The 12,640-nt window shown below is 41.1% G+C and overlaps 1 protein-coding gene across 1 annotated transcript in view; it reads right to left on the minus strand.

Moving 5' to 3' along the window:
• tbx15 (T-box transcription factor 15) overlaps positions 1-11,168 on the minus strand; it is a 32,139-nt gene extending 20,971 nt beyond the window's left edge. Inside the window, exons 1-3 of the mRNA XM_040034667.1 lie at positions 10,647-11,168; positions 4,367-4,574; positions 1,515-1,616 (exon numbers count right to left, since the gene is read on the minus strand). Coding sequence (XP_039890601.1) covers positions 1,515-1,616; positions 4,367-4,574; positions 10,647-10,833 — 497 coding nt within the window. The 5' untranslated portion in view covers positions 10,834-11,168. The remainder of the gene's footprint in view (positions 1-1,514; positions 1,617-4,366; positions 4,575-10,646) is intronic.
• Between the last annotated feature and the right edge of the window lie 1,472 nt (positions 11,169-12,640).

The following is a 12,640-nucleotide window of genomic DNA, read 5'->3' on the forward strand; positions in this document are numbered from 1 at the left end:
AGGGTTGCATTTGTTTCGATCGATCTCGAGTTTTCAGTTTTCCGTAACAATGGTTAGACCGAGTGAAACAAATGTGCTGGGAGAAGACGTAACATCTACAAAGTAAGTCATTGTTGGATTTTGTGTTATCTTTAGGATTAGACATGTCGCAGTAATAAAACATCGATTTTTGCCATTTTTACCCTTTCAGGTTATTACACCTCACCTTTGCTAAATGAGATTTTTCTGTCTGCTTTGCTGTGATTGCTTTTGGTGCTTAGGGGAACCCACTGCCAAATCACTTGAAACACAAATAGCAGCATCTGTGAAAAAAACCTTGTGATTGAGATAAGTATGTAGGTCATGGGTTATTTGCCTTATTATTGCTTCAGGACAAAGTTCCAGCCTGTATTAGCAATAATAAGAATAAAACCAGACGTGGTCTGTGTAGAATATGTGCAGGTGAACCCCAGCCTAGAAAACTTGGACGGTCAGCTACGGCAGCAGCAGGTAGATGTGCAGCGTTGCATTTTTCCCATTTTGACCTCATTTTTTCCACCCGTTTCCCTGATTAGACTCGAATGCTGAGTGTTATCCTATTTGCAGGCAGACTCTGGCTCTGCTGCTCGGCCAGTGGGATGATGAATACATTTCAATCTCCTCTCTCTGGCTCTGACTTCAGGGGCCAATACTGTCTGCCTGGATATCAGTCTTATTGCATATCCAGAGAGATTCATCACATGCGAGCCTTCTTCCTACACATGCTCTCCTTAATCAAATGATGGGAGCAACTACTTTTTCCTGCTCGGCCAAGAAGACGACAAGAACACCTCAAGTAGCCGTTTTGAAAAATGTGAAGCAGGAAAAAAGCTGCAATATCTTTGTTTAATCCAAATCCTGTTATGTACGACACCAACATGAGAAATGGTAGGAAGATGAGAACAATCCAACTAGGTCAAAATGTTTACGCTCCATCCAGCGTTTTGAGAATCATCCAGGAAAGTAGAGTTTTGCGTCCAGCTACAGCAGCAGCAGGGTGCAGGCTCGCTCGTGCGTTCCCACACAGAGATGTGACTGTGCATGTTTAGCCGTGCAGGGTTATTGGGCAAAGAGACTGCTACTTTCAGAATGAAGCGAACAAAAGGTACCCTTCTGATGCCGATAGATAACATCTGCATAGTCGACCATGTTTAATGGCTTTGATAAAATAAAATTACTCAGCATTTTCGCCACAGTTTAATTCTTGACGTGGGTGAAAAGCATCTGAAAGAACATTTAGACCATCACGGGACATTAAACTTTCCCACCAAAACCCAAAAGAACGAAATCATTTTTGATTTAATGGCATTTGGGTAGGGAGAAGTCCATTTCTGCATTTGAAAGGGAGTAGAACAGAAAGGGAACATAAATAAAGACATAATAAAGACTGTTTCCTGTTACTTTCTTTAGCGAAGGACCTCTGTTTTAGATGCTACTCACTAGACTAGGCTACATCAACCTTCACGCCCATTAATGTTTGTGCAAACAGGAGGTACCTGTATCTCTTGTTGTCCACAGGCACTATGTCCATGGCAATGTAGTACTGCTGATGAGGGTCCAGACCTGCTATCTTTACACGCATGGCTGGAAACATCCTCCTAGAGGGAAAAAAGCAACATATGGTAATAGATGTGAGAGAGATTTATCTCAAAATAACAACATACTACATATATACGCACACACACGCATACACACACCTATAAATATATAAAATTTATATAAAATGTAATGGTTTTGTGATTTTCATTAGCTCATTCTTCAGATGAAGTGACTGTGCTACTAAGAAAAGGGGTCTCTTTTTTACTCCTACTGTGGAGTATAAAATATATTTATGGCTTTAAATATTTACAAAAAAAGTTAAAAAAGAAAAAACAAGAAGAAAAATTGGGAACAAAAACAAGAACACAACAAAGAAATGCTGCTGTATGCACATCTGTCACCCTAAACGCTCCTGATGTTTGTCATGATGCAGCACTGCCGACTGTGCAGACACTCGTATTAGGAGCATGAAAAAAATACACTAATGATCACAACCACCACATTAAATGGTGAATTACACTAACAACAACAACAACAACAATTATATTAATAATGATAACAATACAAGAACATTGATTTAAAAATATTTAATTAAACTTTTTTCAGCTTTTGCTCTGTCAGCCTTCCCTCTCTGTAATGAGGAAACATTAGTGTGTATTCATTCATTTGAACAGTCCGGCTATTGTTGACGCAGGGATGTGAGACAGCACATTTTAGGCTGTTTATGCTCATTAAAACAGGCGATAAATAGACTAATTATTCAAGACACTGGAATCTCACTTCGTTTGATTTTCCAAAGATCCCAAATTTCTGTGTACAGTTTCAATTAGCCCTGATTATTCCTTTAATAGCCATAAATCCAGTCTGGACAACTTCTGCCTTGTACAGCTGACAGTCTTCTGAGCTTTACATATTATCTCCAGATTTATTTAATATTTTAAATCACATGTATTTTTTTTACGTTTCTTGAACATATTTTTTAATTATCCCCTTTGCATCTATAAGAAAAATGCTATTATGCTATATATATATATATATATATATATATATATATATATATATATATATAGTTGATTTTTCTGTGTGTATCATTTCCATTATTGAAGTGGAGAAGAATCCTCATTTTATTATCCATTCTGCCAAGCCAGTGACCCCTGACCTTTGGCTTTTAACAATACTGTGCAGGTGTATTACCTTATTTTAAGACAGTTGAAACTGCCTTTTATCCTGTATCGATGATTTATTTGGATTTTATGCCTAAATATTATCAACCAGCTCTTCATATTTGGAAACTATAGCCTGCAAAGTCTGAGACTGGAAGTGATGCAAACCGCATGAAAAATGTCCAATTTAAAGGGAAAAATTGCACCCATATTAAATAAAAGTTTGCACTTCAAACGCCGCGTTGTTCCCCTGTTCGTTTAACGGTCGTAAATCGGGGCCTGCCTAATGAGAAAAGAGGGCTGTTTTCTTGCTTCCCTTCTCTTCTGGATTTATGAGCTTATTATGAGCAGGCCGTGAAATACGTTCGGCGACGGTCGCGTCCGCCTTCACTCTGCTTCGGCGCAAACTGATTGCTGCTCTATTTATGAGCCGATTACCAATTTAAACCCAATTCATAAAAACGGCCAAGTGTAGTGTGTGACGGCGGGAGGAGGGCGACATGAGACCGTATTTCAATCTGAAGAGAGGAAGAGCTGAGAAACAGCTTTGGGTATATTTGAACTCAGGTTTCCAAAGTGTTGCAACAGGAAAAGAAAAGAGCTGAATAAGATGGACCAAAGCAGATCTCATAATAATTCTTCTAAATGTAAAACAAATACAACTCACCTGTTAAACTGAAATAATAATGATAATAATGTAGTGTGCGATATTTTTAGAATTTATTTTTTAGCTGTGTTGCAGAAAGGAAAAAGCAGTTCTCCCACAGGCCTACATACATTTCTACTATAGTTGGGGAATGGAAGTGTTTTTAATTATCAATACTACTAGTAGTAGTAGTATTGATAATAATAATATTTTTAATAATAATATTTTTAATAATAATAATAATAATAATAATAATAATAATAATACAAACATGAATGAGATTTTTACATGAACATTTCGCAGTGTTTCCAAAACACTTTGATTCAATAGACCTAAAACATTTTAAAGAGGCAAATTGTTCTACGGAAGTGTAAAGAGTATCAGAGTGTAATTAGATGGAATAACAGATACAGTGTTAAAGGGGGCTATTTGCCTTCAAGTGGAAACATTATCAGAGGTGTTGTTAGTCATGCCGACTGTTGTGGAGCGAGCGGGGAAATGTCGGAAACGCACGGCGCTGCGGGTGCAGGGATAAAGGTACTTCCTTCAGGATCCGCAGGTCAACTTCTGTTCTCGCTCCGTGTTTGGACTGTTGGCCCGAGAGAGCACAAAAAAGCCGGAACATGTTACAGAGATTAATTAGAAGCAGGTCTCCTTCTTTTCCGACATCAGGAATAACCTGCCGCGTCACGAGGGCCTGAACGCAGCACTGCGGCCTGCATGTGCAACACATTAACACCCTCCAGACAGAGCGCAAAGAGGTGTGTGTGTGTGTGTGTGTGTGTGTGTGTGTGTGTGTGTGTGTGTGTGTGTGTGTGTGTGTGTGTGTGTGTGTGTGTGTGTGAGAGAGAGAGAGAGAGAGAGAGAGAGAGAGGCCTGTGCGGGAGAGACTTGTTTTCATACGCTTACCTCTAATTAAATAAAATAAAGAAAAGAAAAAAAAGATGGGTGGATGTGTGTGATAAGTTTGGATGGAGCAGGGGGTGTATATGAACCTTACCTGCCGGCTTTGGTGATGATCATCTCCGTGCCGATGTCGTGGAAGCGCTTCCACAGGTCCGCGCACTGCAGCTCCACCTGAATCTCATCCATGGAGGCCGGGGGAGACGGGTCGCAGGGGCCCGGGGCCAGATCGGCAGATGAGCCGAAAGAACACGACGTCCTCTCGGCTAGACCTTCTCCGTCCGAGCCGGGACTCGCCTCTGAGTCTGAGGGGGGAATGAGGAAGATGAGAAGGCAGCTCTGAAACAGTGGAATTAAGCGCTTTAAGCTTTATGCAGGAAACTTGGCACGGCCAGAAAGTACAGCGCGGTTCTCTCGGCTGACTCCAAATCACCTGCCGGCTACAGCCGGAGAGAAGCGTTTGGCTTACTGGCTCAGGCTCGTCATGGAGTTCTGGGTCGGTGTCAAAAGCAGAATAAATGCTGCGTAAAAGCCTTTGAAAAGCGACTTAGAAAATATTAAATTTTAAGTCGGGCCACACAATGAAGAATTCTACTGGGAAACATTTAGCAAATGAAATTTCCCCTCAAGTGTTCCTCCTGGACCAAGTTTTACAGACTGACCGTTCAAAGTCATCAGCGCAGTCACAGCGTTAGACCAGATAAAACGTTGCTCCGATCTTGAAGCAAATCCAGACCTACAGGAGAGCTTTTCCATCTTTCTGAGCTTCTAATTCCCCCAAAAAACAACCAGAATGACCTCACTTTATTTCACGTCGCCCTATTTCAGTGTGCTTTAAACTAGCAGGCTACTATACAGCGGACAAAATAAAAAGCACACCTAAGAAATTCGAGTGGCTTTCTGTGAGAAGTTCAATTTACTCAGTTGAAATACGTCACCCAAGCTGTAGCTGTGTTATTTACATCAGAAACACTTATTACTTAAGTTTGCATTCTACATTAAAAGCTACTTTCTTGTAATAAAAATAGAATTAATTTTAAAAAACGCTGTAAAACCCCCAAATCCCTTCCACGGAAAGAGGAATGTAGACTTACACAACCAGCAGTTGCTCTGCCCCCTTTTCTCTGCTTGAATCTGTAATGTGATTTAACACATGTGATGTCTTTTAGATTTAAAATTTCAACCTTTAGGGCTTAAATATAAAAAAAAAAAAAGATCATCTTTTTTTTCCAGCTGGGTTGCCAAAAACCTCACTGCTCAAATCTTTGAACCTGCACTTTATCCAGATAGAAACCTTCACAAGATCACCACATGCTTTCTCTCGTTTCACTTTTCTCAGAAATAGTTTATAGTCGAATATCCTACACCCTTTCCAACACCACCACTACCACCACCACCACCCAGAAAGTAAAAAATAAAAAGAATCTAATAATGTATTATTTATTGAGGGCCCTGACACAAGGAGGTTGACTTGGCAGACTAAGGGCACACAAATATGGTTATGTAAATGCAGAGCTGCTGAGAGACTGGACAGAGTCCCAGGCGAAAAAAACACCGAGGCGCAGGCCGAGCCAACCCTGCTGGAAACAAGAGAGTGAAGGGGAGAGATAGGACGAGCAGGGGGCGAGGGGTGCAGTGACCACAGAGAGACGGAGAAAGTCTTTCTATCATCTTCTTGGGAGATCCTTCCAGTGTCACTGCAGCCAGTGAGGACTGTCACACATGATTCCCTTTAACTGTTCACACTCATGCACACAGTCATTCAGCTGCCCCCTCACACTTTATAAACACATGCTCCTGGTGCCAAAGGAAGAGGACAGGATGGAGGGTTTAAGTGAAATGAAGAAAAAAATCACGTCTGTATTACTCTAATTAATTTTTAAAGGGGCCTGTAAGGTTAGATCAAGCAAACTCAGGGCTTTCAATGAAAATTAAACACCTTATTTTATTAAGATAAACAGACTTCTATTGTTAACCTGCTTTAGACATTTGCTTGTATTCTTTTTTTTATTGGTATATAATTTTCATATAATGTTTTGGCCTAGGGTTGAGTGTTTTCAGCCTTGCACCACCATCAGTCTCAAAAATGTCCGCAGTGAAGTTTGATTAACTCTGTTTCAAGCTGTGTGGCACAACTGTAAGTCTGTCACCAAATTAAAATAAGAAGCTCAAATAAGGGTATAAATCTACAAGAATATCATTTGTCAGGTTTCAGTGTTGAATTGGGGTCTTCTAATAATCTAAACACATTTGCTAGTTCACTCTAACAGTAACGAGGTTCCAAACAAATAAAGAATGCGAACATCTGTGCCATCAAAATTAAGCTCGATCGGAATATTTGCAGTAAACATGGGCTGAAAAGCTACCCTGTGCAATCCACTATTGGCATCTCAAGCTAGTTGATGGTGTGTGAAGCAGAGGCGCTCAGAGGAAACAGATGCATTCCAGACAGCAAGAGCAGCTCGATTAAATGAGATAATTTTGGTATGAATGTCTTCAAGATGCAGAGGGGGCGAACCAAAGGACCAAGCTGGAGCCGGGCCGCCCTGACACTAGGCTGAAGGACCTGTCCTCTGCCACTCGGCGGCTGCACACACACACACGAACGCAGAGCTCTAAACCTAAATGACAAACAGGCAAACATACCTAGCAGCAGGTAGAGCTCAATGTGTGCGTTATGTCCATGTGTAGATTTAAATGGCACGTCTGAGGTCAGGTCACAGTTTAAGAACTCAGAGCAAATGTGTCAAAATCGAGCAAAACAGGAAACACAGCATAAAACCTTTAGTCCAGAGTCGCACAGCACCAAGATTATAAGACCTGGGTTTTTGTTTCAGAGCTTAAGTTCCCACTTTATGCTGAACAAATAAAAACTGACATTTATTGATAGACAAAAATTTGCCCACTCAGCAGAATTCTGTCATGACATCTGCTGTGGTTAGCTACACACACACACACACACACACACACACACACACACACACACACACACACACACACACACACACACACAAACAGAATATCACATGGGGCCAGCACCTTGTGGTTCTTTAAGCTCATGCCAGGTCTTATTAAATTGAGACTAACACTGATGCTAAGCCACTAATTGGCCAGAACTGAATCGTCTGTGCTGTACATTACAGTGGTCTCTTGTGTTGCAGTTCACATTTTGTCACTACACTGTCAGCAGAACTCAAGCGGGGTTGAACTGTAAATAGATAGTTATTAATATGTTAATAAGGAAAATGCTGAAAGTAATGAGGAAGTAGATTATTGTTATTTGAATTTATTTTATCACCAATTAAAACTTCAAGATCGGATCTATATCATCAGTGTAAAATACTGGTTTAAATTATCGAGTATAGATGTCTTATTAATTTCCTTCTAATGAACAGTACTAACCTTTTTAACCTGATTTGGGCTGCAACACTTCAAAAACAATTCCACAAGTAGGTAATATTACAAATCATGCAACTTTTTAAAAAAATTGAAAATACATGCCAAATATATCCCTTTGAAATGATCTGCAAATATCCGTTTGATGTTGGGGTGCACTGATAAAAGATGTCATGTCTTAGGTTGCAAAACTGGAAAAACGCCATCTGAAGTGGACAGCGGCGGTTTGCCCAGCATGAAACCAGTGAGTAACACCATCCACACCGTGAGAGCACCTGTTTCCTACACTGATGCAGACTGGAGGTAAGCAAACTTCAAGCCCATCTCTCTCTATCAGCTTGCATGCTTACACAGAGAGGGAGCTTTTGGAGAAATGGCAAACAGAAGGAGCGGTGTAGTGACATTAATGTATAATTTTACATTGATCTTAATAGGTTATAAATACCCGATTTTTAGCAAAATGTCAGTTTGTTGCATGGCTTCAGTTTTGCGTATTAAAAAGTAATTATTATAAATTACCGCCATACAAATCGCATAATTCTGAATTCACAGTAGATGTAGTTTAACTTGTTAATCGATGTTTTAATGGATAAATATTATGAGTGTGTGGTGGAAGTAGTTCTGTGAGGTCTAACAAAACAACGTTTTTTCAGAGCTAACTGAGCTGCTGAGCTCTTCCAGGCAGGCTGTTAAATCCGAGCCTGGTTCAGTTCTGTGCTTGTCTCAGTCCTGCCCTTGTCTTTGAGGCTAATAAACGTGTTATACGACCAGCCGGCTTCCAGCATCGCCTGGAGTTGAGTAAAAATAAAATCACTCCGTTAAGGATTCCTCTAAACCACATAATCTGACCACAGAGACTCGCTGTTCTCGGTCACCTCCGCCCGACGCGCCAAAGTGGAGGCTTTCGGACTCAAGCAGGGCCCGCGGAACCTGCCAGGAATCCGCCTGCTAATGAGCGGGACAGAGGGACCAGGAACTGGTCCACTCAGCCACAAATTCTGAAACTATACAAAAACTATGAGGAGATGAACTTAGAGACCTTTCTGCTCCCCGCTGCAGCCAAAAACAACATTTTAGTAAATGACTTGAAGGTTTTTTTCAGTGACTACCAAGCTTTATTTTTTCTTGATGCGTTTACCCTTTCAAACATACAGAAACGAGCTGCTTGTAATCAGCGTTTAGTTCCACCTTCCTCATTTCACCACGGACGGCCTTCAATAACAACAAACTTCCCAAGAGAGCTCCTGGGAGGCAAACCCTCGAGAAAACTATAGTTTGGTTTTGTTTATTCGCTTTTGTTATTTTAATTATTATTGCTTTTACTCTTTAAGGTTTGCGTTTGGATCCGTTTGAAGACCGGAGAGTAGCCGTGCGACCCCAAAGGTCAGACTGCTGCAGGCGGCGAGGTAGTGTTGGCCTGAGACCGTCTGAGCCAGCTCAAGGCTCAAAGCTCAGCTTCTACCTTTCTGCGCATTCATACAAACATTTAATGAGCAGTGATGCGGTTATGATATAACTTGATTCACACAGGCCCACGCGGCGAACTAATGTGAATTCACATGTGCATAGCGTACATTATCTACACGGCTCATTTAGTCCTCTATATTAATTTTACTTTTCAAGTGACCGACTTAACAAAAATCTTTTTTCGTGAATGATTTTAAAGATAAAACTAAATTGAATTGCAGCTGAAACCCGTGAAGCGAAAAACGAACATTGTGAACTCAAAGGGAAGCCTCAAGGTATTTAAAACAAAAAACAAGCAAAAAAAACAGTCAGGGTTATTTTGCAGGGTTACTTAATCTCCACGCATTACGCCTTAAGATTGCTGAGACAAAACAGATTATGTTTTATTTAAAATAATTATATTGCGCAATGAAAATATAGAAATGCTGACTTGGCGCAAAAAAATTACAATGAAGTTTGTTTTGAGCTGCAAAAAAGCTATGATTTAAAAATTAAAATAAAAAAGAACAAACTATATAAACTTATTTTTTTAATTGCTTCATCGCGCATGCTTGTTTTAAGGATACGTATAAAACTACTTACAATAAAATATAATTATTTTTTGCCACGCTTTCTAAACTGTGATATTTATTTCACTCCGTTGTTATTGTTATTATTATTATTTAGTTTTCCTTTGCTTTTACACAACCCGCCTTTCCACTACTTGAGTGCAGTTATGAACTCAAATATTTCATAATCATCTTGTGTGACTGTTAGTTTCATACAACACATTTAAAGCGCTTACCCGTTTTAAGCAGATGACGTGACAACATTTGATTTCTTTCTTTTTCTTTAAGCGTTCTCTGTGCGCACTCGTGAATGGAGAATGGACGGGCTGCTCTGCGAATTTGTGCGCCTTAAGCGCAAAATGCAATTCTCCACAGACACTTATTTTTTAAACTCTCATCAGAGGACAGTGTAATTGTGACTATTTAAAGGCTGCTCCTCTTCGAGGATGAAACGTGTTAGACTGAGTGGTTAGTTTCAACCAGCGCACCTTCCTGCAGTAAACTGAGGCCTCCCTACAGTTCAAGCAGATTATTGCTGGGCTAAAATGGCTCAAGGAGCAAACAGCTGATTCAAATGTGTTTTTATGTGTTTCTGGTGCAGCTTCACATTGTAATCCGCCAGTCCAGAGTCAAAACTTGGCCAACCCACAAAAAACCTACCAAATATCAACTAAGTCCTAACTGTTTTTGTGCTTTTTCATTATTATTATTATTGTTGTTACTGATGAAAATCAACGCATATGCTGAATATATGAGACAATATCCCTGTAGACCAAACGCATAACTCCACAGGCTTGCATCTCAGTCTGTTTAATGTAAAGATCTGAACAATGTGGAGCGTGGACTCTGTGTGCTCTGCATGGGGTTGGGTCATTGAACACAGAGCCACGTTTTGACTCGGGACTTGTGGATTTGCAGTGCTCTGCAGTGACATTTGAGCGGTGTTGTGCGTGTCTGCGCACTGACCGGGATCCATATCCAGACAGTGCGCCGGATCCTCTCCGTCCGTGGCGAGGCTCTCCATGGACAACTCCAGCTCCTTCTCCTCCCAGCCCCGGAGCTTCCTCTTCTTGTTGGAGCCGATCAGGGCTTCCACGGAAAAAGCGTGGGCTCTAGAGCTCAGAGCTGCGGCAGATCGCCTCCTTTCACTCATTTCTCACAAAATCCACCCTAAGTGGGGGGAAGCGGCGAAAAACCCACTCCGTCCGTCCAACGCAGCGAAGCAAAACAATCAAAAAAATAAAAAGAAGAAGAAGGAAAAATGCACACGTCAGTGTTTACAGCGGATCGCAAACTCACCAAGTGTCCAAAGTAATCCCAACTGTGACTAGAAACGCAGCGACAAACTTTTGGAGGACTGTGTCATCCTGGCAGCGCGGCAGGATTCGGTGTTTTTGATGCGGTGTGCTGCTTCACGCGTTTCTCCGTGCTTCCACTCCGTGTCTTTTTCTCTCTCTGTCCCCCTCACTTCTCTCTGATTGATAATCACTTCTGGAGGAGTCTTTTTTTCTCTCTCTCTAAGGCGCAGAGGGCGGCTCTCCTGCGCTCTGGCAAAGCCGCGTGTCCAATGAGAAGTAAGAACACAGAGCTAGACAAAGTGTTTTGTCCAATGGCAGCAGCAGGAAGGAGCGCGTCCGGGAAAAGGAGCCATCTCTCCGACTTCAACAGCCTAACGAACTTACTCCATAATGAATCATATGGAGACACATATATGTTTTTACTGTGCTTTTATCGACATTAAAGGCAGGGCCTCATGTAAATACACCAATCAGATCATTATCAGTTCAAACTTTATGGGCTTAATAATATATAAAAAATAAAAAAAAGACCTCAGCAACACACCTATTTTAGTCTTTGATACCCAGATCCTGCAACTTCACTTTAAGTCCTAATCTGACTGTTGATCATCAGCTTTGGAACTGCAGAGGCCGAGGCGAGGCCTTCGGCCTCACGGAGACCACCACAAAATATTATTCTGATATTTTACACTTTCACAAAGTGCTTGAACCTGATTCCATCATTAAAAGTCGTTGCAGGAAAAGCTCAATTACAGCTCCATTGTGTCAGCCCGACAGCTGAGGAACCGGAACAGAGCTTCAGCAGGACAGGTGGGCTGATCTCAGAGCTGTGCGCTCAGGACACAACAAACGGAACGAGACGATTAGCAAGTGAAATTCTTGTGCTCTGCTCAGCTCGTTGAGGGCTCGTTTTTAACAGATCTGCAGGTCAGTAAAAGAAAAACAGAGTCGCAAGAAACATACGCGTCCAGGGCTTAGAGACATCTTTTTACAGATGAGATCATTTTGCTTGGAAAAGGAGAGAGAGAGAAAAAAAACACTGCCATCAAATTCTCGGCTGATTATTTTGTTTTGTTTCATATTGATGTTAATAACTGTCTAATCTGAGAATGAATTATCCTCAAAAAAATCCGCATTTAAATTCCCGACACATATAAAACCAATAATGGAATAATATCAGGCTGAAATAAATCTGACTAAACGATTATTTATTCCAGCTAATTAAACGATTGGAAAATAGAAACTTTGAGTTGCGAAAGTAAAAATGTACTATTTGTAATATTTTGGCCTGACGCAGAAGCGTATTTCCAAGCATTTTTACCGGCAGGTAGAAAAGCTTTTATAGAAGACTAGCCCCACCTTTGCAACCAAATATTAAAAATTAAATATTGATACAAAAATGACGCTCAGCGTTATAATATAATACAGCGGGAAGGTGATCGGTTTCTTGGGATCAAATCCCTCTTTTAAAAAACTCGGCGGCCCTTTGTTGAGACTGTTTTGAGCTGCTGAGCTGCACGTGATCAGTCTGCAGGCCTGACGCTCAGTTCGGGGACGATCAGTTCCTGCTGGGGGAAATAATTTACACATTTTTCATCAGCTGCGGGTCGAAAAGTGTCAGGGGTGGGGAAGAGCCGCGGATGATCGCTGCCTGTGTGATCA

This window comes from Simochromis diagramma, unplaced genomic scaffold (assembly GCF_900408965.1).
Source record: "Simochromis diagramma unplaced genomic scaffold, fSimDia1.1 OVJJ01000091.1, whole genome shotgun sequence".
NCBI lineage: Eukaryota > Metazoa > Chordata > Actinopteri > Cichliformes > Cichlidae > Simochromis > Simochromis diagramma.